The 27,106-nt window shown below is 40.8% G+C and overlaps 1 protein-coding gene across 1 annotated transcript in view; it reads right to left on the reverse strand.

Annotated features, from left to right (window-relative positions):
* Positions 1–27,106, reverse strand: part of DAPP1 (dual adaptor of phosphotyrosine and 3-phosphoinositides 1) — a 994,374-nt gene that overhangs the window by 80,479 nt on the left and 886,789 nt on the right. Inside the window, exon 7 of the mRNA XM_044061206.1 lies at positions 23,945–24,030. Within this exon, the coding sequence (XP_043917141.1) occupies positions 23,945–24,030 (86 nt within the window). The remainder of the gene's footprint in view (positions 1–23,944; positions 24,031–27,106) is intronic.

The raw sequence follows: 27,106 nt of genomic DNA on the forward strand, positions 1-27,106 counted from the left end.
GTATCTGTATGATCACACTGCTAGGAACTGCACAGGAGAAAACTCCTCATATTCACGTCATGATTTTGTTTAAGTGGCATAGTAACATGCTTGTTTTAGTACAAGAGAAATGAGTCTTTTAAATGTGTATGTAAACAATGTGCTGATTTACAGTTATGGTGATATAAAATGTAGCAGCCTGGAGGGCTAAAATCATATAGTTGGTTCCTCAACTTTAAGTTCACAGTGGGTGAGCTGGAGCTAGCAGGTAAGATCTTTGAAGTATGGAGTGTGAGAGCTAGTCAGGGTTAAAAAGTGGAATTATACTTGGAATAAAAAAAAAATGGAGCTTAGAGTCCATAGCCTTCTTGGGAAGTCACCTGGGGCTGGAGAAAACGAAGGCAAATGTAATGACCAGATTTACTGCACAGGCATAATAAAAACTATAGAAAGTGTCTGTTCCTGTCTCAGGTTCCAGAAATCTACACCTCATCCTGCATACAAAAGTCTTTTGACCCCAATGCCTATCACAGAAGTGACAAATTATTTGAACATACTGTATGGACATCGTGGGGCCATTAGTAAAGTCTACAGCTGGGTACCAGTACGTGTTAATAACAATGGAGTATGTTATCCAATTCCTTAAGAAGTGCTACTACACACAGCTAATGCTAAGACAATTGCCAGAGAACTGTTACTGTTATTCTTCAGAGTGGGTATCCCTAAAAAGAGATGCTGACAAAGGCACTCCCTATATGTCAAGTGTAATTCATCAGTTATGTCAGTGCTTTAAAGTCAAACAGCTGAAATGATCAGTCTGCATTTGCAGACCAATTTATGAATAGAGAAGTAAAACACTAAAATTCATACTATGGAAAGCTACTGAAGCAGATGATAATAACTGGGATCAACTGTTTGACCAGCTGTTTGCTCTGCAACCAGACAGGTGCCAAAAGCTTCAGCTGGGTTTGACCTATTTTCACTTTTGTATGGCAGGCATCTGAGAGTACTGTTTCACATTGCTAGGGGAAACATGGGAAGAAAGCGACACCATATGAAAGGTGATATAACAATAAGTTTGCATTATAGATTAAAAGCTGGTAATGCCAACGGCAGTGAGCACACACTGCAGCAAAATCTTTGTACTAAGAATGCCTGGGAGAACTAAAATGGAAAAAAAAAAATTCTCAAACTAGGCATGACAGAAGAGTCGCAGAATAATCAGAGCAGCCCAATTACACTAGCTCCTACACCTGATTGAAGTATCAGACCGTGTAATAACTTTCAAAAACGTAAATGCATTGTATCCCACAACTAGAACTGATGAATTGACAAAGAACTTAGGGAAGTCCAGAGACTTGACACTAGATCTGAAGAACGGATACTGGAAGATACCAGCTAATCTCTCTGATAACACAAAGCAGATTTTATATGACCAGATGGCTTATTTCAGTTAACAGTGTTACCACCTGTCCATCATGGGGCCCCAGCTACCTTCCAGAGGCTGGTAGGCAGAAAACTGAATCTGCACTCCAACTATGCTGTGTAATACCAAGATGATGTAGTCTTTCGTGGAGAGGTCTTGGAATAGCAGTTACTACAAGCACAGGTACTGCTAGTATCCACAAGACAGAGTTGACTGAATGCTAAGAAAAGTAAACTGAGCTTGAAGTAAACCAAGTACTTGGGATTTTTTAAAGGAAGAGGTGTGTTAAGATCACAAGCAGAAAAACAGAAGCCATAAAACAATGACCCTTATCCATCACCAAGAGAAAGGTGAATATGTTTTCTGCATTAACTAAGTGCTACAAGAAGTCTGTGCCTACATTTATGACTACTGCTTGTCCTTTGAGAGATCTGAAAAGGGGGCAAAGTCCCTGTCGAGGTGCAATGATCTTTTATGGAAGACAGGACACTTAAATTAAAAAGTATTCCTTATTCTGAACCTGTGTTATTAATGAGTTCTAAGTGGGTTGAGTATGACAAGGCCTTCATGGTGAGTAGCATGCATTGGAGTATATCAGAAAGACACTGACTAATGTTGAAAGGAGATGATCAACTACTGAAAGACAGCATCCAGCAATAAAGTGGACCTTCTATACCTTGAAGTATTACTTGTTAAGCAGACAGTTTAATTTGGCAACGTATCACACTCATTGCAATGATTTAGCAGGCAGACTGATGGAACATGAAGCATGTGGTGACTCGCATGCTGGCCTAACCAAAAGAAAATCAATGCAACTACTCCTGTGCATCTCCAGGATAAATCTCATTACTACCTTAAGCTTGCCATATTATTAAAACATTTCTCTTAGTTCAGAATCCTATGTCCCACAACAAGTCTTCACCAATACCTGAATAGCTGTACAAGCACTTCCCAACCACATACATTGCTTTATGACACTGCTCACCCCAACTTCTATACTTCTAATATAAACTTTAAGAAAATCACATATCTAATTACCTATGAACCTGCTTTATACCCCACCTCTTAGCTACAATACTAACATTTTCTGCTGTACCCAGTTCTTTCCTTCACCTCCATTTAAAACTGATTACAAGTATTACAGATAAGGCATGTCTGCAAAATAATTTGACTAAATTGACCATTTGGGCACAGGAGAATAATATGTTGATAAATACATCAAAAACTAAGCATATGAAATTTGGGGGACAAACTGAAAGGTGAATATTTAATATAGCACACAGTGATTGAAACTGTAGACTCATTTAAGGACCTGGGTATATGGGTAGAATCAGCTATGAGTTTTTCTAATCATATCAGCCAATTGGCTAATGATAGTTACAGAACTATAGGCTGTATAAAAATATTTATAAAGTCTAGGAAATCAAACATAATGAAGTCATTGTTTGTTAGTTACATTAGACCCAAACTTGAGCATGGAATAACAATACGGAAACCCTATAGGAAAACAATCATGAATAAACTGGAAAGAGTACAGCGGAAATATACCAAGGGCATCCATGGATGTGAAAATCTAAGCTGTTATGAAAGACTAAAATATCTGAACTGGTACAGTGTCCCTTACAGATATTTAAGAGGAGATCTTATTCAGGTATATAGGGCATTTGGGGACAACTACCTCTGGGAATGTTTCAGGTTATCAAAAAATACTAGAGCATCATCAGATAACCTATGTAGAAGATTCTATAGGAATGAGAAGTGAACTAATTGGTTCTCTGACAGAGTAGCTGATGCTTGGAAAAAACTACCAAATTACATTAAAGCAAGTACTAGTTTAGATATTTTTTAAGAACAGCCTGGACATTTATTATGGGAACAAGTGTTTTGGTATATTGGCAAGTTAGAAGGGCATCAATGCCCGTGCTTGAAACATTTGTATGTACGTATGTATGTATTTCTTTGAATTTCTAAGCACTAATCACACAATCTATTAACTATTTGACAAACCCACTAATACAGCTCTTGAAATGCACAATACTCAATATCTACTTATACATAAGTATCTGCTATGCTCTAACAGTTGCCTTTAGTTCATATGAATGTAATCTAATTAACAAATGTACATGTAATTGTTAACATATATTATTTAATCTCTGTTCATATATATTACTGAAAGTCTGTTTAAAAATGTTTATGACTAAACTAGTCAAGCAAACCTGGTAAACAAAAAAGCAAAGTAAAACAAAATATATCATCCACCCCTGTAACAAACTTCCACTAGATGCCAAGCTCAGGGGCATCCCTTCCACTTTCTAGTTAAACCTAATTAATTGGATGGGCAGCCTCAAATTCTCCCTCAGTCTGTCTCATGTTTCTGTCCTCAAGGCTGGAGTGAGCATTTCTTTCCCCCAAGCTAGTAATGGTTTGCATAATGTTTGCCTATAAACCAGTGAAGTACCAATAGACAGATAAGCTCCTCCTTTCCTGAAATAGAGCAAGGCTAAAGCACAAGACTTGGGGGGGGGGGGTGTTAATAAGACCAGTTCCAATTTGTGCTGATGGCAGTCCTGTAGAATTTGCCTCCTGACTGGAGCCTAGTCTCGGAAGGGCATACAACTTAGAAGTGACCAAGGATGAAGTCACAGCTTTGTTTTCTGATTCAGCATGTGATTCTTGGTAAGGGAGATCATCAGTCTGGTTCTGAACTGGTTTAAATTGCTATTTGCTACCATTTTCTTGAGGAATAAAGAAGTTGGTGTGTGGATCAGTTGAAAAGTGCATATTCCTCCACAATAGGTCACACTTCACCTTTCTTATAGTGATTATCAATAATCTTTCTAGTGCCATCTCCAAAGAGGTTCTTGCTTTTAAATGGGGCAAAAAAAATCTTCTGATTCATCCACTCTTGGAAAGAAGACAGTTGCCCATTTCAACAGCAGCATCTAATCTGTATTCATCTATGTGAAAACTGGTTTTAGATATTGTGGTTCAGCTGCTTTTTCACCTCCACAGTGCTTCTGAATATCAAGAACAGAAATATATTAAAATATGTCATACTTAATTAATACTTCAAAGAATGAAAGGAAAGTTTGGTAGAAGGGATTATTTTTCCATAAAAAGCCCATTGCCTTAGAATATCTTCATCAGGAGGAGAGGTTTCTGGAGCTTATGCTGGATGAAAGAAATGAGAAAACACTAGGATGCATCTAGGAAATGTCTACCACCTCTGGGATCTATTAGAGGTAGTTCAACTAGTGGAGTGAAGAATGGCCTAAAGCTATGTGCCTCCCTGTCTTGAAAACTGCATACAAGCATTCCACTGAAGGAATTACAAATGACTCCAAACTCAGCCTGTTCTACACCGGCACTTGATTGTTGATGGAAAGGGGGTAGGGGCATTGCAAAGAAAATTTCAATATTCTAAATATTTTTGCTAAAGTAAGCATTCTGAGAAAGAAGCTTGCAGATTATTCCCTGTTTGGTTCTGAAAGATGAACCCCAAAGCCTTTATGGTCAGGAACTGCTGAAAACTCCAGTGGGGGATGGTGAACAGAAAAGAGATTGCTCGTCCTAACTTTAACAGCTAACAAGAAGTCAACAGAAAAATAAAAAAACTTAGGAAAATACAGTCAGCAATTGTGTGGTGAAATGTCCAATAGAAGAGGGCTCACAATGTGTGTGTGTGTGTGTGTGTGTGTGTGTGTGTGTGTGTGTGTGTAAGGGGAATGAGATTAAAGCTGGAAATGGTTCTGTGCTACACCCAACTCAGTCATCTGACCACCAGTATTACAAAGACCTTCAAAATCTGGTGTCAACAAGGGGAAAACACCATAACTAAATTAATCTAGCATGTGATCTATCAAACAGAGGTAACAGCTGAGAAATGAGGCAGCATGAATGAATTCCACTCAGAATAATAATGTCCTGGATCCCGTCCCTCCACAACTACCAAAGCTGTGTGACAAATGGAGAGTATATTCTCTAAAGCAAGCAGTAGAAATTCCAGAGTCAGCTAAATGTGCAATACCCTTCTCTTAACAGTAGGCATTAATAATTAATTGGGAGAGATGTGCAGGAAGGCATAGGGAAATTAATCCCTAAAAGTAAATCTCCTGGTGAGTACCATATAAAAATCAGTTATTATAAGTCAGAAAGACCCTTTTTCAAATGATATGTATTTCTGGATGATTTATTTCAAGAAAGTGTACAATGACAGCAGCATACCGCTCAACTCTTTTGCCTTTGGCTAACAGCTCCAATTTCAGCCCCCAAAAGAGCATTTACTCTGCTGTTCCACTCTGAACACAGATGGATCTGATTTCTATTCATTCATTGGCTTAGATTTAGAGCCAATGACAGAATCACTCTATGGATCACATCATAGTCAAAATGATCGATTCTAGATGTTGCTAGATGTTTCACTCCATATTCGCTTTGAGTCTGGTTGAAAAAGCTGTTTCCTTTTTAAGCGGACAGAAATTGGGAGAAGACTAAGTCAGCCAAACTAAAAGATTTGAGTTTGTGATACAGCTGGGGACTTCTATTACTTTCAGATGGCAAGTACTGTGAACCAGTAGAAGGAGAGATCAATGGTGCCCCTGTGCTGGTGTTGTTTTGTGGATCCAGAATGTGGTGTGTTGATATAAGGAGGGACTGCTGCTGCTCCTCCTCCTGCTACTTGTTGCTATTGTTGTCAGTGAGGATACTGGAACCAGATAAAAAACATTAATCTGGTTCAATGATGGTTTCCTGACTTTGTGCTTACAGCAGATGCAACAGGAGTTTTTTATGTGTCTGTTCACAATACCAAATTCTTGGTCTATCTGTCTAGCTAGCCCTTTGTTAGAGTTGGTGTCTTGTTCGACTCCTATATTATTATAAATATTATAAACTGACCTCATAAACGGTGATAAAAAATCTTGTTAGACTTGACCCCAACAGTTTATCTATTTAATATGCAAAATTTCTTAGAAAGAGTTACTAAGACTGTTGAAGGTGGCCATGCAGTGAATGTGGTTTATCTTGACCTGGTTAAGGTGATAATTTGAAATGGTGGGACCCACTACAGAGAGTCCAGAAATAGGAAGACTGAATGGCCAAAAGGACAGACTTATGTATACTAAGTCTGAGATACCATTTCTTGGAATGTTCCCTTTTCTCTGAGGTATGGCAATCATGGAGTAGGTATATATAAGTTTGGAGATGGGGGAATGAAGGGGAGGGACCCCCCCCCCCGCAAAAAAGAAGTTTAAAGGAGAAGACATATTTTTGAAATGTTTTCAGTGGGTTTTTTTTTTGACTTGTTGGCACTAGGCATTTCAAGTGCCAACATTTCAATAGGGAGCCGCCATTCCACTGGGGTCTACTTCTAATAATCAAAAGACCACGTTCCCAAAACTGAATTTACTGAGACAACACCGACCTGTTAATTTACCGAATTATCACACTACTGAATATTTTAACAGGGAATGTATGCACTTGGTCCAGCTGAATACTGTTGTGATCCTACAGGTAAGCTCTCCTTCTCCAAGAATCAAGCAACCTTATGGTTTATTATATTTCAAGACTGCTGAACCACTCTCCTCCACTTTTTTATCCAGGCAGAAGTCTAGTTGAATATTGCTGTAACCCTGCATGGTGGGCCTTCACTCTTCAGGGAAATGGTGACCCTCCGGTCAATTTCCTCTAAGATTGCCATTCCCCTTTAAGACAGTTGAGAACCAGGTAGAGGGAAGCAAGTACAACATTATGCAGCTAGTAGGCATGGATTTTTAGATATGCAAGAGAAGAGAATTCCAACTGGGTAGAGCAAATATGACAGCACAGGCACGATTGCCCATGATGCCAACCTGCTCTAACTCCCCACTACCATGAGGTAAGCCTGTCTTCAGCCAAGGAATCATGCAACAGCCTTAATCAAGGTTTGCCATATCTTTAGATAAAACTACCAGACACCCCCCCCCCCCGACAGTCTAGCTAACATAAGCTGCTCTATCCCACCTCCCCACCTGTCATATTTAGTGACCAAGGTGCAAATCAAAGTCAGGTTTGTCTAGGTCACAGTCAGTGCTCTATCCCTGTAAGCCATGAAGCCAAGTCAATCACCCCTTCCTGTAGGTAGTTTTGTAACTCTTTTAGAATGATAAACAGAGAAACCTTAAGAAAATAGGTGAATTCTATGTTTCTCATGACATCTCCATCATGTAGCTTGGTTAAACTTAGTAAATACAGAGCTTCTTAATGTGTTGTGATTTTCATCTAGCTAAATTAATCAGAAAGTGCACCTTTTAGACAACAAGACAGCCAAACTGTAAGCTTACTTCTTAAATAAGGGGTTGGCCCAACTCCAGTAGTGCAGAAAAAAGAAAATGCTTTAAGACAGAAAACCTTTTCTTAAAGAAAAACTTACAACCAGAGATTAAAGAGAGATGTTCGCAGGAAGTCTGACAGTAAAGAACATTATAACCTGTTCCATCAGGAGTAGAAATTCACACTCCAGCTAGCCAAGTGAGAATTATAAAAGTCATGCACTAGAGACATCATCTAAAATCTTCCACTAATACATCCTCATCAGCACTCTCCACACCACAAGACGCCATCGCTACAAGTCAAGTATATACATCAAAATATATCCTACCATTACACACCCCCAAAACACTTGCCTAGGAAAGATGGATGGGAGCTCCTACTGCAGCAATGATTCTGTTATACAAGCATGTACAGTTACGGTAAGTACCTTGAGTTTCAGCCCCTTGATGATGGAGTGTACTTCGGATGGAAAAGCAGATTGCAGCAGACAGGCAGGGTGACTAGATTCTCACTGGATAGGTGTTTTAGTTGGGAGAACCATACATTTCTTGGCCAGTTTAGATATATTAGGATAAGCCTTCTTTGTCTTCAACAGAAACATAGAAATGAAAGGAAATGGTTGCAGTGTAACTTTTTTTGGGCTCCACTAGACTGACATGATGTTAGTGCCTATAAGTATTTAGCAGGAGGTCACTAACCAAAAGCTGTTCCTTTGGTGGTCCTCTTGTGATGTGAACAGCTCAGGTATGCTTCACCTTTCTGTAATATTTAGTACAATTTCTATGCCCAAAATCTATATGTGTGAGTTCCTAAATTCCCAGAGTTCTGATGGCTTGGGTTGTAGATTTCTTGTAGATGGATGAACAGACCATTAGCCAAAACTTAAAGCTTTAAGGCTGTTCTGCAGAGGGGATAAGAAGGTACCCCTGCTGACATACTACATGTTGTCTGGCAATATTTGAGGTACACTTGGACTAAGTAATGACTTGAGGTCCTGAAATCTGTAGAAAATGTTATACTCTTCTTTGCCTTTTTGTGTACATTACTGAGTTCCTTGAGTCATATGCCCCATACAGTGGGGTGCGACATATGAGCATCCAAAGCTTAATATGAAATGTATCATCTGTTGAAAGTACAGGCTGTGATGATCCAGATCTTGCCAGAGTATTATCAAGATAGAAGCTGACATGAACCCAAGATGTTGCCTATGAATTTTGTGAAGGGATATATCCAAGAATGCATTCTTTACAGGTAAAATGACCAGGAAGGCATTTATTAGGAGCAAAGAAAGGAGGGTCTGCAAGGTAAGCTCATAAGTCATTTATTTACTACTACACATCTGTTAAAGCTGGCTAGGTCTCCAGGAGTTTTCCTTCCTAGGCACCATGACAGACCAAGAAAACTTGGATCTGTGACAACATATGTTACCAAGTAGTCTAGAAAATAGACTGTCATGTTGCAGATGGTTATTGCATACATTAGGCATGCCAAGGAAGGAAAGAAGGAAGAAAACTGGGCAAATTCTATGACATAACCATATGCCACAATCTCACAAACATATATGACTGATGGCGAGAGGAATAATTTCTCCTTGAAGCAGAAGATTCTCTTACCCACAAGGTTTATGGTATGACAGAGAAGGGAGACAGTGGGGAAGGTAGGATAGCCACAGGGTCAAGGTGAGGGTTTCTATTACTGGTTGGAGGTGATCTGCCCAATGCCCTTTTTCAAGAAGCAGACTCCTCCTGCCCCTCCAAGCTAGATGCAGTTCTATTCCAACTGCTGCTTCTGCTTACACTGGTAGGCATTTGTTAGTCTTCTATATACCTGTAAATTCAGTCACCGAGTATAATGCCTCTTTGGCATGTATCTGTCCAGATACATGCAACAACCGTTATACCAACAGAGATACCTTAGTAAAAGGATACAAAGCCTGAACAATATGTCCTACATGGACTACTAAGAGGTTATGAGTGACATACAAGGCAAACTCTGACCCAGTACTGATGGGTTTAATGCACATAGAAAGTTATATTTCAAAATACTTGGTCTAGGGATCTGACTCTCTTCTACAACATCAACAGAACAGTCTGGATGGACAGGTATATTTTGCGGAGGATACCACTGCTCTGGGGCAGACTACCCATCCATATAAAACAAAGCTCATCCCTGTCCATATTCAAGCACAACCTGGATCTATGAATGGGAAGCAGAAAAATTACCCCCCGACTGCCCCATGTAGTACTTATAGACAGACAGCGCTCCTAAATGGTTTGCCCCATGCATGGGTCCTCTGAAATTATCTATGGCATGATCCAAGTTATTCTCCTTAGGAGTAATATTTAATTATTGACCATGGGATAGGTAAGGCCAATCTAACATAAATGGGATAGGTTAATTTATTTATTTATATTTGTTTACTGGTGCAATGATCATTACTGACCAATTTCAGGCTCAGCCCGAGTTAACCACAAAACATTTTATCAACAAAAAATGCAGAAATGTAAGCAATAACAGACTAATTACACAGAAATAACTGTGTATATACATTCCAGTGAACAAGCACAATGCAATGTGCAAACAAGCGGTGTGTAATGTACAACATATACATTACTTTCTAATGTGGGTCAATCTTCAGTAAATCTTGAAAGAGGAGGACTTGGAAAGTAGACACTGACAAAGCATGAGCATTTGGTATAGATGTGAAAGTGCTTCTTGAGTTGCATTCTGAATTCAGAATAAGTGTTAATTTCCTTAATGTTGATGGGAACAGCTTCCCAAAGACTAGGTGCCTGAGAGGAGAAAGCATGTGCAGTGCTGTAGAGTTTGGTTCTAGGGTAATGAGGATTCTAAGTAGTGTCTCAGGTTGTATGAGGAGATTTTGTCATGAAGTCTAGTTGCAAGGGGAATAAATGTGTGGATTTGGAGTAGCTGTTTGTAGAGTTGGGATCTCAAAACTAGGTTAGATCTTTGTTTTACGGCTTTTATGGGTAGCTATTTGGCATTTTCCAGGGTGATAAAGTGAAGCTAACAGTGAGGCAAGTTTGTAATGAATTGGTAAATGCTGTTGGAGATAGTCTGGAGTGTGGCAGTTTTTCCTGGCGAAAGAAGCAAAAATTAGAAACCCATATTCAACTTGAGAAAGGAGAACTCCTTTGCCAATGGCTGCTCAGACTGGTTCGGATAGAAAAGGGGAGATCTTTTGGCTCAGCAGAAGAGGGGGTGTATTTTTGTCTCGAACATTGTCTCTATGGAAATGGAAGTTTAGTGACTGATCCAGCCATAGTCCTGGGTATTTGGAGGTTGCCTCTATGTAATGGTTGTGTAGGTCAAGGATAGTTAAAGATTCAGGTGCTTACTGAATTTTCTGTGGAGACCCAAAAAACATTGTTTTGCTCATGGTGGGGTTGACAAGCAGATAACAGTTTTTGAGCCATTGGTGGAGTTCATGCATGTGCGACTGGAGTTATCACTGAATGCTGGTGAGAGTCCCCTGATCAGTAAATGACCACGTCATCAGCAAAGAGGATAAGTTAGAGATGGGGTAGGTGACAAGGAAGTTTACTAATGAATATGGAGAAAAGGAGAGGAGCAAGAATGGATCCTTATAATGCGCCTTTGGTAATAGCTGCAGATTATAACAGGGAAGATCCTATTTTAATTCTGAAGCAAATGTCAGAGATGAAGTTTTCAAACCAGGACGGACGTCAGCAGAAATTTTTTCACTTAGAATAGAGAATTATTTGGGACGCATGCATTTAAAATGGAATAGGGGAATGAATCATGGCTGCATGGGCGGGCAATGCATGATCTGTGAGATCTGTGGAGTTTATCAATGGGAGATTGCTAAATTATTTAATGAAATCTGGAGAAAGTTTTGCTGTACCACAATGAATGATGTTTGTAGACAGGGTATCACATGGAGGTTTTCTTCCTTTAAGTAGAGTATCCACTTTCCAGAAGTGTTTGGGGGAATGTAAGAGGATAATTTGTTTCTTTGTTTAGGGATTTCTTTTGTGCCTTCTGATGAATTCTTGGCTAGATTTTGGAAAACTATGAAGGAGGTGTGATTGTCAGTTGTAAGGGTTTATTTCCATTTTTGCCAAGCTTCATCCCTTACAGTTAAAAGATGTTTGAATTCAGTGGATAACCATTCAGGTTTGGTGGGTTTGTAAAGTCTGTGGGTAAGTGGGAAGAATGTGTCTTGCAGTTGGAGTAGAAAGTTGGTTAGGCTTACAGCTGCTGTTTTAGGGTCATGTAAGGAGAGTATATGGTTCCTGTTGTGGGCTGTGAGAAAGGTTCTGAGCTGCTCTGCTTTCTGAAGGCTTTTAATATTGGTGGTAGTGTTATAGGATGGTTGACAAATGTAAAGGTGATTGGGCAGTGGTTGCTTAGTGATAGTGGCAGAATGCTTAGGCTGTGGTTGCTTAGTGATAGTGGCAGACTGCTTATGTTGGCGATGGATTTGGGTATGTTTGTAATAATTATGAGTTTGTGGTGTGTTTGGAGAACCTGAGGTTAGGTCTTGTTTCCTTTATGAGCCAAAGGAGACTTAGCATCTTTGAGAAAAGTACCCATGTCGGATGACACAGGGGCAAGATAATCATGACTGAAGTCACCTAGAATGATTATATTTTTATTTTTGGGACAATTATTAAGGAAGTTAGTGAGGAGTGATTTGAATTCATCAAGGAAAGCACTGGTTAGTAGACAGGCTGCAGCAACCAGTACTGATTGTCTTTGTTAATTGTAGGAGGTTAGAAAGTGTTGGAAGTTGGGGAGTCTTCTTTGACCCAGGATTCTGTGACTACTGGTTGTGTGGGAAATAAAAGCACTTATGTGATCTACCTTGTTTCTTATGCTGTGCACTGAGGAGGGCACAGGCTGGTGTGAGAAGGGAGATTTCTGAAAATGGAGAAAATGGAGTTGTTGGGCCTGGGGTGGGTCCAATGTTACTCTTAAGAAGAGTATAAAGATAAAGATTATGGAGGATGGTCTGAATGAGGTATGTGGTCTTTTTTAGGCACAGAAAGAAAAATGTTTCTGAGCCTTATAAGTCATATAGAAGAGTGCTTCTGACAGGGGTGAGCAGGAAAATAGGATTAGTTTAATTACTGGGGGTTGTGGTGGTAGTTTGTTGGTGAAAAAGTTATGGAAGTAACAGTAATGCATAGTGATATGATGATTAGTTGTGTAAGTGTTTTACGAAGATGTTTGTTATTAGTAGTAGGAGGTAAAGGGGAGGAGGAAGAAGAACATGGTAAGATGTGGAAAAAATTATATGTTACTGATTGGATGTGTTGTGTTTGTACAGGAAGTTGTAAGTGGGATTTAGGACTTACAGTAATATTGTAATACTGTCTATGAGGGTAGAGAGACAAACGGGTTATGACATTTTATGGTGGTGTCTTTTTAAAAGGTGTGTCTTAAGGATGTGACAGGATGGAAATCACAGGAAATATAATGGGTGGTCTAACGGTGGCTGGGGAATTGGGGGTAATTTGATACCAGAGGGGAAATTGGATAGGCTTAAAATGGCCAGCAAGGGCAGCTAGCTAGTACCTACCTATGAACCTATAAAGCATTTGATACAGTAATGCTGAAAATATATAAGGATGATGAAACTGGAACAGCTGCTTTGAAAGACTGCATGGTACTACCAACTTCTTGACTTTCTTAAGCAATTCCAGGGGGAAAGGGCAAACATACTTTTCTCTACCTTGAGAAGCATTTAACCACTGCCTTTTAATATTATTTGGTAAGGCTGGGTGTGAAACCATGGCATGCATTCTAATCAAATTTTCACTGGCATCCCCATAATGTTACCACACTTCATGTACTTTCCAGTCTTGTGTGCTGTCTGGGAAAACACTTTCCTTATAAAGGAAGTGTCCCTTGTTGTCATTTGCCAGAACCTTAGTTTGTCTGATGACATTAATGAAGACTGTACTTGGCAGCTAATAGTTCGAATACATAAAGTATTAGATGTATACAGCCTTTGGCCAAATCTATCCATAATACCCGGTACCAGATTGGACCCTTTTGAAGCCACTAGGAAAATAACTGTTGGATCTGCTGTATGATTCTTATGCAAATACTGACGTTGGTCTTGCACCCTATAGAAACAGTCGAGCATTTCTGGTGTAAGGTGACCATTAGGCTTTAGTGAGGCAATTTTCATAGTCATCTTCATTAGGTTCAATCACAACACAGACAGCTTATGGTTTGGACAGCTTTAGCCTTTCATTCATGTCATCTTTTCTGACCTACAAAAACCTTCTTCGCTCATCTCCCGGCTCCCAGCGCGCGCACACACACACACACACACACACACACACACACACACACACACACACACACTAACTGTTCTCACATCGAATTACTGACTGCCCTTAACAAGAAAACCTGTGGAGGGCAGCTTGAAGCAACAATGTCACCTACATCACCAACTCAGAGTGGCTGGCATCTAAGTAGGCTATATTCTCATTTTCTAGCTCTAAGGCTGAGGACTCTTCTGATAAAGTGCATCTTTGTCCTTCTTCTAAGTAACTATCTTATAAGCAGATAAAGTAGGGTGAAACCAAGCACTCATCTGTAGATCATTTGAAGTTAAATGGTGAGGGGTATGGTAGCAAATATCTGTGTGGCTGGTGTTCATAACTCATTGGCAGAACACAAATATCTAACACTGATGGGGCTCTGTGGTTAGTCAGCAGAGGTTGAATAATTAACATTTGTTGACTGGGTTAGTCCCAGTGGGTACACGCTAATTTCAGAGAACACTTGAGTAAAGGCTTTCCTCCACTAAAGTGGCCCATTTGTTAATCCTTCAAGTTATGGTGAGAGCCCTATAACCCAGTTATTTTCTGAGCGAAGAGCCCAGCCTGGCCATTTGTTCTGCTAGCAGTCAAGGGGTAACACCTCTAGGAAATTAAACAGTCTGCTAATCCTGTAGACTGACTTCACTTTCTCCTTGGCAGTGGTTTGTGTGTTCCAGAAATGCTGCCCAAAGGAGGCTCACATGTGTTACCACACATGACAAGTTATAGTGAGAATCACAGGTATACTAGGCCCAGTACTGCAGGCAATACATTTCTATGTATGTTGCCAAAGCAGCAAACTTAGAAGCCTCCCTCCCTCCTCTCAGGATGGGATAACCAGCATCAGCCAGTCATTCTCCCCTAACTAGTTCCTCCAACACCAGTGCTACTAATCAAACAGCGGTCATTATGGGACACAGAGGGCTTTATCTCTCTTAACATGGGCCCAGGTCTTACCCTGCTCTTTTTAATAAATGCCTCACAATCTCATATATCACATGAGTTGCAAACAATTAATACATTTGTTTATTTTATTAATTTACTTATGTATGTATGTACTTATAGTTTAATGATAGGGATATGCAACTAAAGCTGCACTATATACATTTGGTGAGAACTGGCAAACCAAGTATTACATTAGCACCATAACAGTTGTTAGCTATACATATCCAATAATCAAGTATACTGCAGGGAGTTAAATGCATGAATATCAGCAATTAATAAACATGAAGGGGCAATCAGGTTACAGAATCTGCTGCACAAAGCATTATAATAAAAATGTGTCAAAGAAAAAACATTCAAGGGGAGAAAACTTTGTATTAACATAAAAAGCAAGTGCCAGCACACATACACACACTACACACTACGCTATAGCTACTAGCTTCCCAGGATTTTACACACCTCAATCATGGCCCAGCATCTTGCAATGGTATCTTACTAAGAGTAACTTCATATTGGTTAAAATGATTGCATTCTACATACAATGACTTCCCAGTTGGGGCCAATAATGCTATTTTATTACCACTACCTCATTCTCGTTTTTATAGTAACAGGCAGTCACTAGCCAGAAGAATTTGACACACTAAGAACACAATTACTGCACATGCTTAAAATAAGAATGAACAGTCTTTTTTTACAGGCACATGAAAAGATATATAAATCGCCAGTCTTGCTTAATTACCTAAATATAAATCTGTAAAAAACATCAACCCTGGATCTACCAGCTTGAACCCTTCCCCCAACGGAATTACTCAGACATTTCTAGGAAGTCCTGGGGGCTCAGCCATTTCCACTTTTATCTTGTTGCTTTTTTTCTTCTTTTGTTTTATGCCCTACCCATTACAATGTTTCATTTCCCAGATTCCTCAATCACCATTAGAGGAAAACTCCCCTCACTGAACCACACCTCCCTTAAAGGAGCATAATTGACGAACACCCACCCACCTAGGATGACCACACCCATCTTTCCTTTACACTCTGTCAGTCACCTGAGCCATTAACTTATTATATTATTTATAAGTCATTAACAGGTTGACTGGATGATAGTCAGGGCTTATATTCCTCTATGCCACCAGAGTAGCCTGAAATTATTAAAAAATATTTTAAGATAAGACAAGACTATGGAAATTGTTCTTTATGGACACCAACAATAAAATATAAATGATTATGATCATTTTGATCTCACTATTTCTTTACATTGTTCAGGCTTATATGCATGAAAAGAGAGATCAGAAAATGAAGAATATGACAATGGAAACTGAAACATTTCTTTGGGTTGATGAAAGTATGCAATCAGAAAAACGAATAGTGACAAAGGACAAGGTTGGTTTGGGACTGCCAGATATGCTGGTATACTATAAGGTTATGCAACTTAGATTAATAATTTTGATTCAAGACACTGAATATATGCCCAAATGGAAGCACATGACAGACAGTGCATGATGAGGATCACACATGGGCATTTGGGCAAATATTAAGCAAGTCTTTATGTTAAAGGAAGTTAAACCTTAGAAAAATTGAACAATGCCAATAGGTTATTCTATACACACATGTATATATATATATATATATATATATATATATATATATATATATATATATATATATGTATATGTATATATGTGTGTGTGTATAGTAATAAGAAAAACACAGAAAAAAATATGTGAATTTGGAAAAGAAAGATCAAAGAACCAAGATTTTGGGAACATATATATATATATAATTTGTTTTTTTAAAGAAACAGACTATAAAGAAGGATTAGTCCAGAAAAAATCACTTTATCTAGTAGATCTAGGAGATTCTCTCTTTAATAGCCTCCCTACAGGAAGGAATAAAGACACCTTGTTGAAGTTTCCAGTAGTTTATTCAGTTAAGTAGGTAGATGGATGAGTGTTCTTGTTCTAAAGAACTTTCTGTTAGAACAAGATATACTCCTCCATTCCTACTGTTCATCTTCAGAGGGCTATTAATTTACCTACTGCACCCTATTTTAAAACCCTTACCTTTTCACTTCTTACACTACAATATTAGACAGCTGTACCAGTTTCCAAGTACAATTTATTTGAACTACAACATATAAGGGGAAGGGGGCACTCTTCCATGTCCCCTAAAATAGGAGCCCATAGCCCATTATTTATAAATTATTCATACAACTTTCTTAAGGGAAATTCCAACCACTTGAGTAAACTCAATGGTATGCAAGTTGAATATAGAGTGAATTAATAACTCTCCATCGATATACAATAGCTCGAGAGCTTTTACTGGTTCGAGGCTACCCCTTATCCCAACATGCCTAGCAGCAGCTACCCAGATCTTGTTTGCCGCTTGCAGTTTCGAGATTGCTCCATACTGGCTCAGGCTAAGTACTTTATGTTTTTCTAGTTACTTGCTAATTTTTTGGTAATTTTACTGGATATATTGACTCATTAGAGTTTGTATCTTTCTTTGTTAGTCTAATGACCCCTTTCTCTGCTCTTTGTGGTGTTTTTTGGCCGTCATTTTTTCTTTCAGGCCTGCTTTCCCCTTAGAGCCCTTTTAATTTAGAAGGTTCTTCCTTTTCTTCACCCCTTCTCTGGGATTGCCATTTAAGTTAGAGGCTCTCCCATCGAGGGAGTTGCCGTTTAATTAGAGGATCTCCCCCTTCTTTCTTTCTTTCAAAACAAGAAAGAAAAGAAAAAGATAATTCTAACATTTTTTCCTTTGTGGTTATCAGCCTGTTTACTTCTGCTCGTTGTAGGCTGTATGTGATGGTTTTTCTGTTTTCTCTGTGTAAACCTTATTCCTTGACTAGTGCTAGTTATGTCTAAAGAGTATAAACCTTCTGGGTTTAAAAAATGCGACTCGTGTTGTCAGAAAATGTCCCTTACAGACGGGCACATGAGTTGCGTTTATTGTTTAGGGGCTATTCACCTGCAGGACTCTTGCTCGATCTGTCATGCTTTCAGTTCTACAGTCCTGCAGGAAATAAAAAATAAGCTTATTTTACGTGGCCCTCTGAAGGACCCTCAAGATACTTGGTCTCAGGGTCCTCAGCCAGCCAGAGTGCCAGAGAAATACTCCAAGCCATCGGTTCTGAGCTGGGAACAGACCAAATTTACTGAGAAGCCTTCGGCTCTGTCGGCCCCCAGCATTGGCTCCAACAAAGCTAAGTCTCCATCGGCTCCATCTGTGTCCTTCGAGCCGGTCCCCAGATCCATAAGAGATCAAGGTCTCCCTCTTTGGAGCCGGTACACTCCGCTCCACAATCTCCTCTGTTGCAACCTGGAGCAGGCAGTCACTGGTCATCCTCACACTCCTCTCGGTCCTCCAGACTTTCGGATCACGACTTGTAGAGAGTGGTGAACAGGCTCGTCAAGTCACAGGCACTTGCTAAATTACTCTCGAGTCCAGCCCATAAGGATTTGGCTCCTTCAGCCCTCCCAGCTTCTCCACTGATTCTTCATCTGAATCTCTTGGGCTCGGAGCTGGAGTGCATGAAGGTCATGGTGATGGAACTGTCAGCTCCGGTTTCTTCTCTCTTATCATTTCTGACTACCACTCCAATCTCCTCGATGTCTCAGTCAGTTGAGGGGTCGGGTGCCAAAGCTCTCTCACTGGCTTGGGGGGGGGGGGTGGCATTGGACCCTTGTCCAACCCCACTCTCCCTCTTGGAGCTTCGGCGCAGGCTCCTGGTTCGAAGGCGATCTCTGGGCTCTTCGGAGCTGGAGGCTCCTTTGGCTTGGGACAGTGGTGCCTTCAAGGTGATGAGGAGCGTGCTGTCTCCTGAGACTTCTCCACCCTCGACTCCATTGGATTCTTCTCCCTCGGTGCCTGTGCCAGCCTTTGCCCCTCCTCCTGCCAAGTGTAGGGAACCTGTGCCCCAGGATGCCCCACTGGGTGACCCACTTCTTCCGAAACCTCCCCCAAACATTCAGAGGAGGTCCCTCGGAAAAAGAAATGTAAGAGGAAGCATCCAGACTCCCCTGAGTCTATCACTTCAGATACGGACTTGGATGAGTCAGAAAGGGTCCCCCCTCTGAGGATGTCTCCTTTTCAGACATCTTGGAAAACCTCAGACAGAGGGGTGGCTGGAAGTCCCTAGCCCCTTCTGAGGATGAGTCTATATACCTGGATGCATTTGGTTCCCCGACCCTCCACCTCTTGGGCATCTCTGCCTTTCAACCCACATTTGTCTGTAGTGAGTTGAAAGGCGTGGAGCGCTCCAGAGACCATGGAACCTGTTCCGAGGAGACCTAACAAATTTATTACACAGCTCCAGAAGATAGGTCTTTCCTCTCCAAGGGAGTCCCTGATGATGCCATGGTGGTGGCACCAGCCACCAAGAAAGAACTTGTAGAAACTTCATCTGTCCATCCGCCGAACAGAGAGTCTCGTATGATGAACAGGTATGGGAAGCGTATGTTTTCTTCAGCGACTTTTACTCTTAGATTGCTGAATTACTTGTCACATTTCACCCGCCTTCAGAGGGATCTCCTGAAGGAGCTAGGATATACCCTGCAAGATCCTACAGCTGAGGGAGTTGTGCACAGGGCAGCTTCCCAGCTTGCGACTTTGACCTCCATGTTAAATATCTCCATGACGCTCATTTCTTATGTGGCAGATGGAGCAAGTAGGGCAGCAGGTATCGGAGTAGCTTTATGCAGACACTCCTGGATTCCCTTTTGTCAATTTGCGGAACCCTTTAAGTCTTCATTTACCAACACCCCCTTTGATGGCTAGTCTTTGTTTGGGCTTCAGGTAAAAGAGATTCTCACCTGGTGTGAATAGGATGGCAAGACACACACTGCCATAGGTGTCCATTTTTTCACTCCAGCTAGACCCTATTCTAAGGGTTAGAAGAGTGGGAAAATGTGGTTCCAGTAATCCCAGTAATCTTCGCCTGATACATTTGGTGATTTTTCCCCTGGGGCAGAGGGGAGAAACAACAATGGAAGATGCTGTCTTCGCAGCAAAGGGGGTCCGCAACAGCAGGGCGCCAGAGATACTTTCTCTGCTAGGCCCTACCAGCACTCCTGAAGGGAGGCCCAGCTGTCCACCACTGGAGGCAGTCGGGAGCAGACTATCACTGTACCCAGCAGCCTGGCAATCTATCACGAGAGAAACATGGGTACTGTCGATAATATCCAGGGGCTACAAAATTCCCCTTTTCTCAGTCCCCCTCAAAAGACAAACGTTTATCCCAGATGTTCCACCCAGTCTTCGGGATCATGCAATCCTAGAGGTTCAAAGATTGCTAGAAAAAAAAGCCATCCAGGAAGTCCCCGCATACCAAATCGGATCCGGAATTTACTCAAGGTTCTTTTTAGTTCCAAAGAAGACAGGGGACTGGAGACCAATCTTGGATCTCAGCAAGCTAAACCAATCGGTAAAAAAGACAAAGTTCCGGATGGTGACACTGCAGTCCATTCTTCCCTTCTTGGGTCAGGACAACTGGATGTGCTCCATATATCTCCAGGATGCGTACTACCAAATAAAAATGGACAGGCAATCCAGAAGATTCCTACACATCCGGCTGGGGGGCAGTCATTATCAGTTCAGAGCCCTGCCCTTTGGTCTCACCACAGCCCCCAGGGTGTTTACCAAGTGTATGGCAGTGGTCACAGCTCACCTGAGGCGTCTAGGATTCCAGGTGTTTCCATATCTAGATGGCTGGCTCCTTACTACTACCACCGAGCATCAACTAATCAAGGCACAAGACTACACAATCCAAACTTGTTCCCAGTTAGGCATCACAATAAACTACGAAAAGTCTGCCTTGTTGCCTTGACAGTCTATTACCTTTATAAGGGCACACTTAGATACAAGATGCATGATAGCCAAACTGCCTCCAGGCAGGGTGTCAACCATTCATCAAGAAATTTCCTTTCTCATAAAGGAGACAAGAGTTCAGGCAAGACAAGTCTTGCAAGTACTGGGCTCAATGGCTGCAGCTATTACACTAGCCCCTTTAGCACGCTTTTCGCTCAGTGGTCTTTCCAGGAATTGCCAACGTCACACATGATCTTGATCACGGAATCTTGTAAAAAGGACCTACTATGGTTGCTGGTCCCCCCCAGGTGACTCTGGGCAGACCCTTTCTAGACCCACATCCGGTAGCCACAGTGGCCACGGACGCTTCCCAGATAGGGTGAGGGGGCATTATCTGGGATGGACTGTCCAAGGAACGTGGCAGCCTCACAAGTTTCATTTGCACATCAATGTTCTAGAGATGAGAGTGGTGCTTCTGGCATTTCAAGCACTTCAAGACTCTCTACCTACAGGGACCACTGCTATCCAGACAGACAATATGTCAGTGGTATAGTACATCAACAAGCAGGGCGGAACCAGATCTTACCCCTTGTGTCGGGAGGCACTTCAAGTATGGCAATGGGCGATGTCATCCCAATGTTTTCTGATTGCAATGCACATTCCCGGAAAATCCAACGTGATACCGGACAGGCTCAGCAGGGCTATCCTCATGCCTCACGAGTGATCCCTGAAGCAAGAAGTTGCGGAGTTGATTTTCTGTAAATGGGGTCAGCCATGCTGAGATCTTTTTGCCACTCCCATAAACAACAAATGCAGCAGCTACTTCGCCCTAGTTCCCCCTCCAGGACAGTCACCCGGGGATGCACTTGTTCACGATTGGCCTCCGGGACTACTGTATGCTTTTCCACCCTTCCCTCTCATTCTCAAGATACTTCAGAAAGCAAAATCATTGGGCTGCAAACTCATCCTCATTGCTCCTTACTGGCCTCATCAGATATGGTTTCAGTTTCTTCGCCATCACCTTCAACTGGAGCCCTGGATACTGGACCCAGTTCTGGACCTCCTGACACATCAGTCAGGCGGGCTTCACCCATCCTTTCAAATTTTCAAGCTGACTGCTTGGTTACTCCACTTCCAGTCTTAGCCAGGCTTCAAAAAATTTTTCCTGCTGTACAACAGATACAAGGCCACTACTAGGAGGATTTACACTAGCAAATGGAAGAGGTTCTCTTACTGGGCCAAAATAATAACATTGATCCTTTTACGGCTCCTGTTCACAAGATTCTTGCCTTTCTGGCTGAAACCTTCAAAAAAGGGGCAGCTGCAGCTACTATTAGGGTCCAACTGGCTGCCATCTTCAGTTTTCATGTAGGAGACTTGGGTTCAAACATTATGTCCCATAAGTTGTGCAGAGCATTCTTATGAGGTACAACACTTTTACAGCCACCGGTAAGAGACCCCCCCCCCCCGGGACCTATACTTGGTTTTAGCTTCAATGGTTCTGCCCCCTTTTGAACCAGCAACATCTTGCCCCTTGAAGTTTCTATCTTGGAAAACCCTCTTCTTGGTTGCCATAACCTCAGCTAGACGGGTTTCTGAATTACATGCTTTGTCTGTTCGCCCGCAGTATCTAATTTTTCACAAAGATAGAGTCTCTCTCTAAGGAACAGTCCTTCTTTCTTGCCAAAGATTTGTTCTGAGTATAACTTAGATCAATCCATTGAGTTTCCTGTGTTCTTCCCCAATTATAGCAACAAGGCAGAGTACAGATTACACCAACTGGATGTTCATAGACAATTACGTTTTTATTTACACAGGACCAAAGACCTCAGAAAATCAGACCAATTGTTCATATCCTTTGCTGATAATAAGCAAAGTTATCCAGTTTCTAAAGTGACATTATCAAAATGGCTGTCAGACACAATCACTTATTCATATGGTTTGCGTAAAAAGACACTTCCAGGAAGACCCAGAGGACATTCAACCAGGCCTTAGCCACCTCTGTTGCCTTCCAAGCTAAATTGCCTTTAGATTCAATCTGTGCAGTAGCAACATGGGCAAATCCTCGTACCTTTATCTCTCATTACAAAGTGGATGTGGTCTCCCAGAATAGGGCATCCTTTGGTTCCACGGTCCTGAAGAATTTGTTCCAGTGAGCCACCTAAGAACCAGGTGTTGGGGGCACGGTACCAACCAGCAAGAAAGAAGGCGAGATGGGACAACACAACATAAAGAAGTTATGTACCTACCATAACATTCCATGTTTATTGTCCATCTCACCTTCCCCCTTCCTTGAGGTTCGAGAGTTCTTTATTGGTTACACTGGCTGAGTTTCATGCTGACATACCAGGTTGGTTAACCATACTTTGTCCTTTTTCTTTCCTTCCTACCTTGGTGTAATAGCTTAGTAAAAAAAATAGTTTTTCTTACTACATATGTCTAGTGTGGGCTATTACAAATGAGATCTGAGTAGCTGCTGCTAAGCATGTTGGGATAAGGGGTAGCCTCGAGCCAGTAAAAGCTCTCGAGCTATTGTATATTGGCCGAGTCGGAGCAGAGGCTCGGCTCCGAACCCAACCAGCAAGAAGGAAGGCGAGATGAAGCACAACAAACATGGAATATTATGGTAGGTACATAACTTCCTTTTTTTATACATTTGAGGTGGGTTGCTAGCAACACTAGGAAGATGTGAATACAAAATAGAAGTTTATGGTTAGGATTTCTGATTGATAAATATTACAAATGGCCTTGTTGTAGCAAGGTGGTCATTTCATGTTACACCTGTAAACAATGTTCTACACCTCTGTTAATTCTATCACTGAGCTGACTCCAGGCTTGGATTCTCTCAGGCTCCATTTGCCTTCTCTGTGACTTTCAGCAAGTCAGACAGTGCACCTGGGCTAATTTGAAAAAGGTCAGTGTGGATGAGTGCTGTACCCTGGTTAACCACTGAAAATACAAGTACAAATAAATAACTGAATATGTATACAAATATATATCAATAAACAAGCAAACAAATTAATCAGTGGAAGCATAAAATGGTGTTTAAATTTCTTGGGAGCTAAATCATATCCTGTACATAATGGATACAAATTACATAGCCATTTCCAACTTCACAAATTCATACGGGTTGTATGGAGAAGATAACGAAATGACCACTTACCAAAAACAGTTGACTCTTTCCTGAGAATAATCAAACTGCACACCTGTACATTCAGTTAAGTATAAGGTCCGAATTGGTTCTGTGGCCTGTGACATGAAGAAAAACAAAGAATTAAGTTTTCAAGAAAAGAACATTCATTTTAAGAAACCCTTGTTTTTGCTCCACTAATCCTGTATTTGAAAGTATAAGGGCAGTCTGTTTACAACCCTACAGAAAAAGTATGACATTGCAATACATGCACTGTAGCCATTTTACTACATGATCAGACTGAATAAATTCATTAACATCAGGCAAAATACTCATTTTTACATATCATTAATTACACCACTGACATATGCAACATGGTTACACTTGTTTCAGCTTTATGCAGTCAGTAACAATGTTATGTTACCATTCAGACAGTTTATTATGATGGCTAAAATATAACATTATTGTGGAGGTGGTATACAAGGTTGGTCAATTTCTGACAAAAAATAGTATTTTTTATACCAACCTGTTCCAGGGATGCTACCTGTACAGGCTCCTACAATGTCACTGTTACTGCTTGGTGCCCTTTTCTTTTATCAGCAGAGACAAACACTGGCTAACATTTCAGAGTAATGCACCACTGCTTTTTGTCAGCAGTCAGTAATAGCAATAAACAAGAACGAGGACAATGAATAACATGATTTGTTTCTCATCACGCCAGCTGTCTGTCTGCTACCTGCCCAATTCTCTGCTCCTCCCTTTCTTCTCAGACTGGATGGAGTGATAACAGGGTGCAGTTTGAAGAGGAGAGAGAGGCTTACCAATGGTGGCATCATATACACTTTTTTTTTTATTTTCTAGCTATCCCAGATATGCTGCATGATGTACTATGAGTAGGTGTGGAATGCTGCCACATCAGGGGACCACCCTTCCTACGTAATAAAATAAATCTATTTTACTGATATACTTTGCATTTCAGCCTCAGCCTTCCCCTGTCAATGGCTGTGGCGTGTATCCCAGTTGCAATCTTAGACATGCCTTCAGCACATACCCACACACTGCCCTAAAAGAAGTAAGCAATCGTTACCTTCTCATTCCTCCAGGACCTGGGATGTTAATTAAACATGGCTGGTCTCAGTTACAATCAGGGTTTTATGCCTCTGCATCACACAGCCAACAAACTAACATGCTTTCACAGTGTGGTTGGGAGGGGTTGAAAATGTTTCACCTGTAGATATTTATTTATATATGAATCCCATGTAAAAGAGATGTGTTTATTTACTCTTCACACATGCAACACAAGGCTGTATAAAAATACAAACTTGTTTTAACAAGAAATTTTATCAAACTAATTGCTGATATTGAACCATTATACCACATGGTTGTAATAGTGTAGTATATTCATTCATTCCTTTTTTGATAACCACTCTATTCTATTCAGAAACACAGATGAGCTAAGAAGCACAAGACATGAAGCCAAGCAGGACAGCGGCACACTGCAGAACGACCCCCCCCCCCACACACACACACACATATATCCACCCATACAGGGCAAACTAATTCATTCATCAGCATGTCTTATAGATGTGAGAGGAAGCAGATCTAGGAAAAACGGACAGGAAGGCTATACATACTCTATAAGGAAAGGCAATCCAGCCAAGAAACTTTCCTGGGAAGCAAACATTTACAAGCTGTGAAATGATCCCTGCAACATTGTGCTTTGTTACATTCATGCTCTCTTTTTCTGCCTGGGAGCCTTATAAGTCTTTTCATTCCAGTCTGTAAGAGAAAATGGATGGGGTTCTATGAGTATGTACGGAAGGAGCAGGGGGCTTTTCAGCTCTATTAAAAGATATTTTGGGGATAAATACGAGCTTTTGATTTGATGATCTTACTACACACTGCTGAGGAGAAAGCTGGGCAGGCGAAGACAGTTGCAGTGGTGTGACAACATGAAGGTGAGTGAGGACATTTTTTACATAAAAGATCTCTGAGTATGGGTCATCGAATTTAAGATAACGTTATAGTGACGAGTAGCTCTGTGAAGGTATGCAGCATATTTAACAATTTGGTTACATGAGTTTGTGAATTTGTTGATTAAATAGGTGAACATATTGCTCACAACAAGAGCCAGTATAATGCCAGTGTCAGAAGTAAGCAGCAGCTTAATTTACATTCTGTTTCCTATAAAGTGCACTCAACACCTGATTGAAAGAAAGCTCTAGCTCCACAAAGATTCCAAATAGTACCAGAAGGCAACCTGTTCAATAGGTCCAAGAAGTGCTCTAACTTTCTTGGTTGTTTCTATGGTAGAGGTTGGAGTGACAGGTCCTTTAGTAAAGTAAATCACTTTGCTCTTTTTTTTAAGATGTACTTATTTGTTAGCTCTCCTAGTCCTAATGACATTAAAAACAGTCAACGCTCATTGTATTAATTTGCTGTATACACAGGTGTAGCCACAGGAAGGTGGAGCTGTTTACTTATTATGTTAGGGGGAATGCCATTTGTATCTCGGCATTTCACTGGGGTATATACAATGAAAATAAAAAAGTCCAAAACTGATCCTTGAGGAACTCTGATAGTAGAACAAAAGAAGCCTGAAACACAAGTGTGCTAACACACTGCATTGCTTTCTGCTGAACAGGTAACATGAAACCATGATAAAGATGCTAAGAGAAATCCAGTTTCATTGTCCTTTCAGATAACAACATTACAGGCAACTAAATCAAAACTCTTTGAGAAGTCTAAAAGGAATGGGGAAGAATGCTGGCTTTAGTCTAGTATTTTGGCTACATTTCCATTCAGTTTTAAAATAGCAATACATGTTGCAAGTGCAGCTGTGAAGCTGTATTAGCTTGGTGATAAACTTACTGTGCTCCTAGAAATAAAGATACTGTGGATAACTTTTTATGGATTTTTGACAATGATTTGAGAATGCAAACATATTACTTTTCAACAATACTGATAATCACCACTCAAATACAGGATAGTTTAAAATTATTTCCAGAAATGGTACATTCCCTTTACATACTGACTAATAGACTACCTGGAAATGCTATGAAATCTGCAATTTGTCATCAAACAAAAAGTGGAAGATTATTTATTGGGGAGAGGCATACAGTTCGAGTCTTCCAAGAAACTTGCTTATGGAAGAAGCTTTGGTGGGTTTTATAAGAAAGGATCTCTGTGCAAGTT

Source organism: Protopterus annectens, chromosome 2.part0 (assembly GCF_019279795.1).
Source record: "Protopterus annectens isolate FY-2018-M chromosome 2.part0, PAN1.0, whole genome shotgun sequence".
NCBI classification, from domain to species: domain Eukaryota; kingdom Metazoa; phylum Chordata; order Ceratodontiformes; family Protopteridae; genus Protopterus; species Protopterus annectens.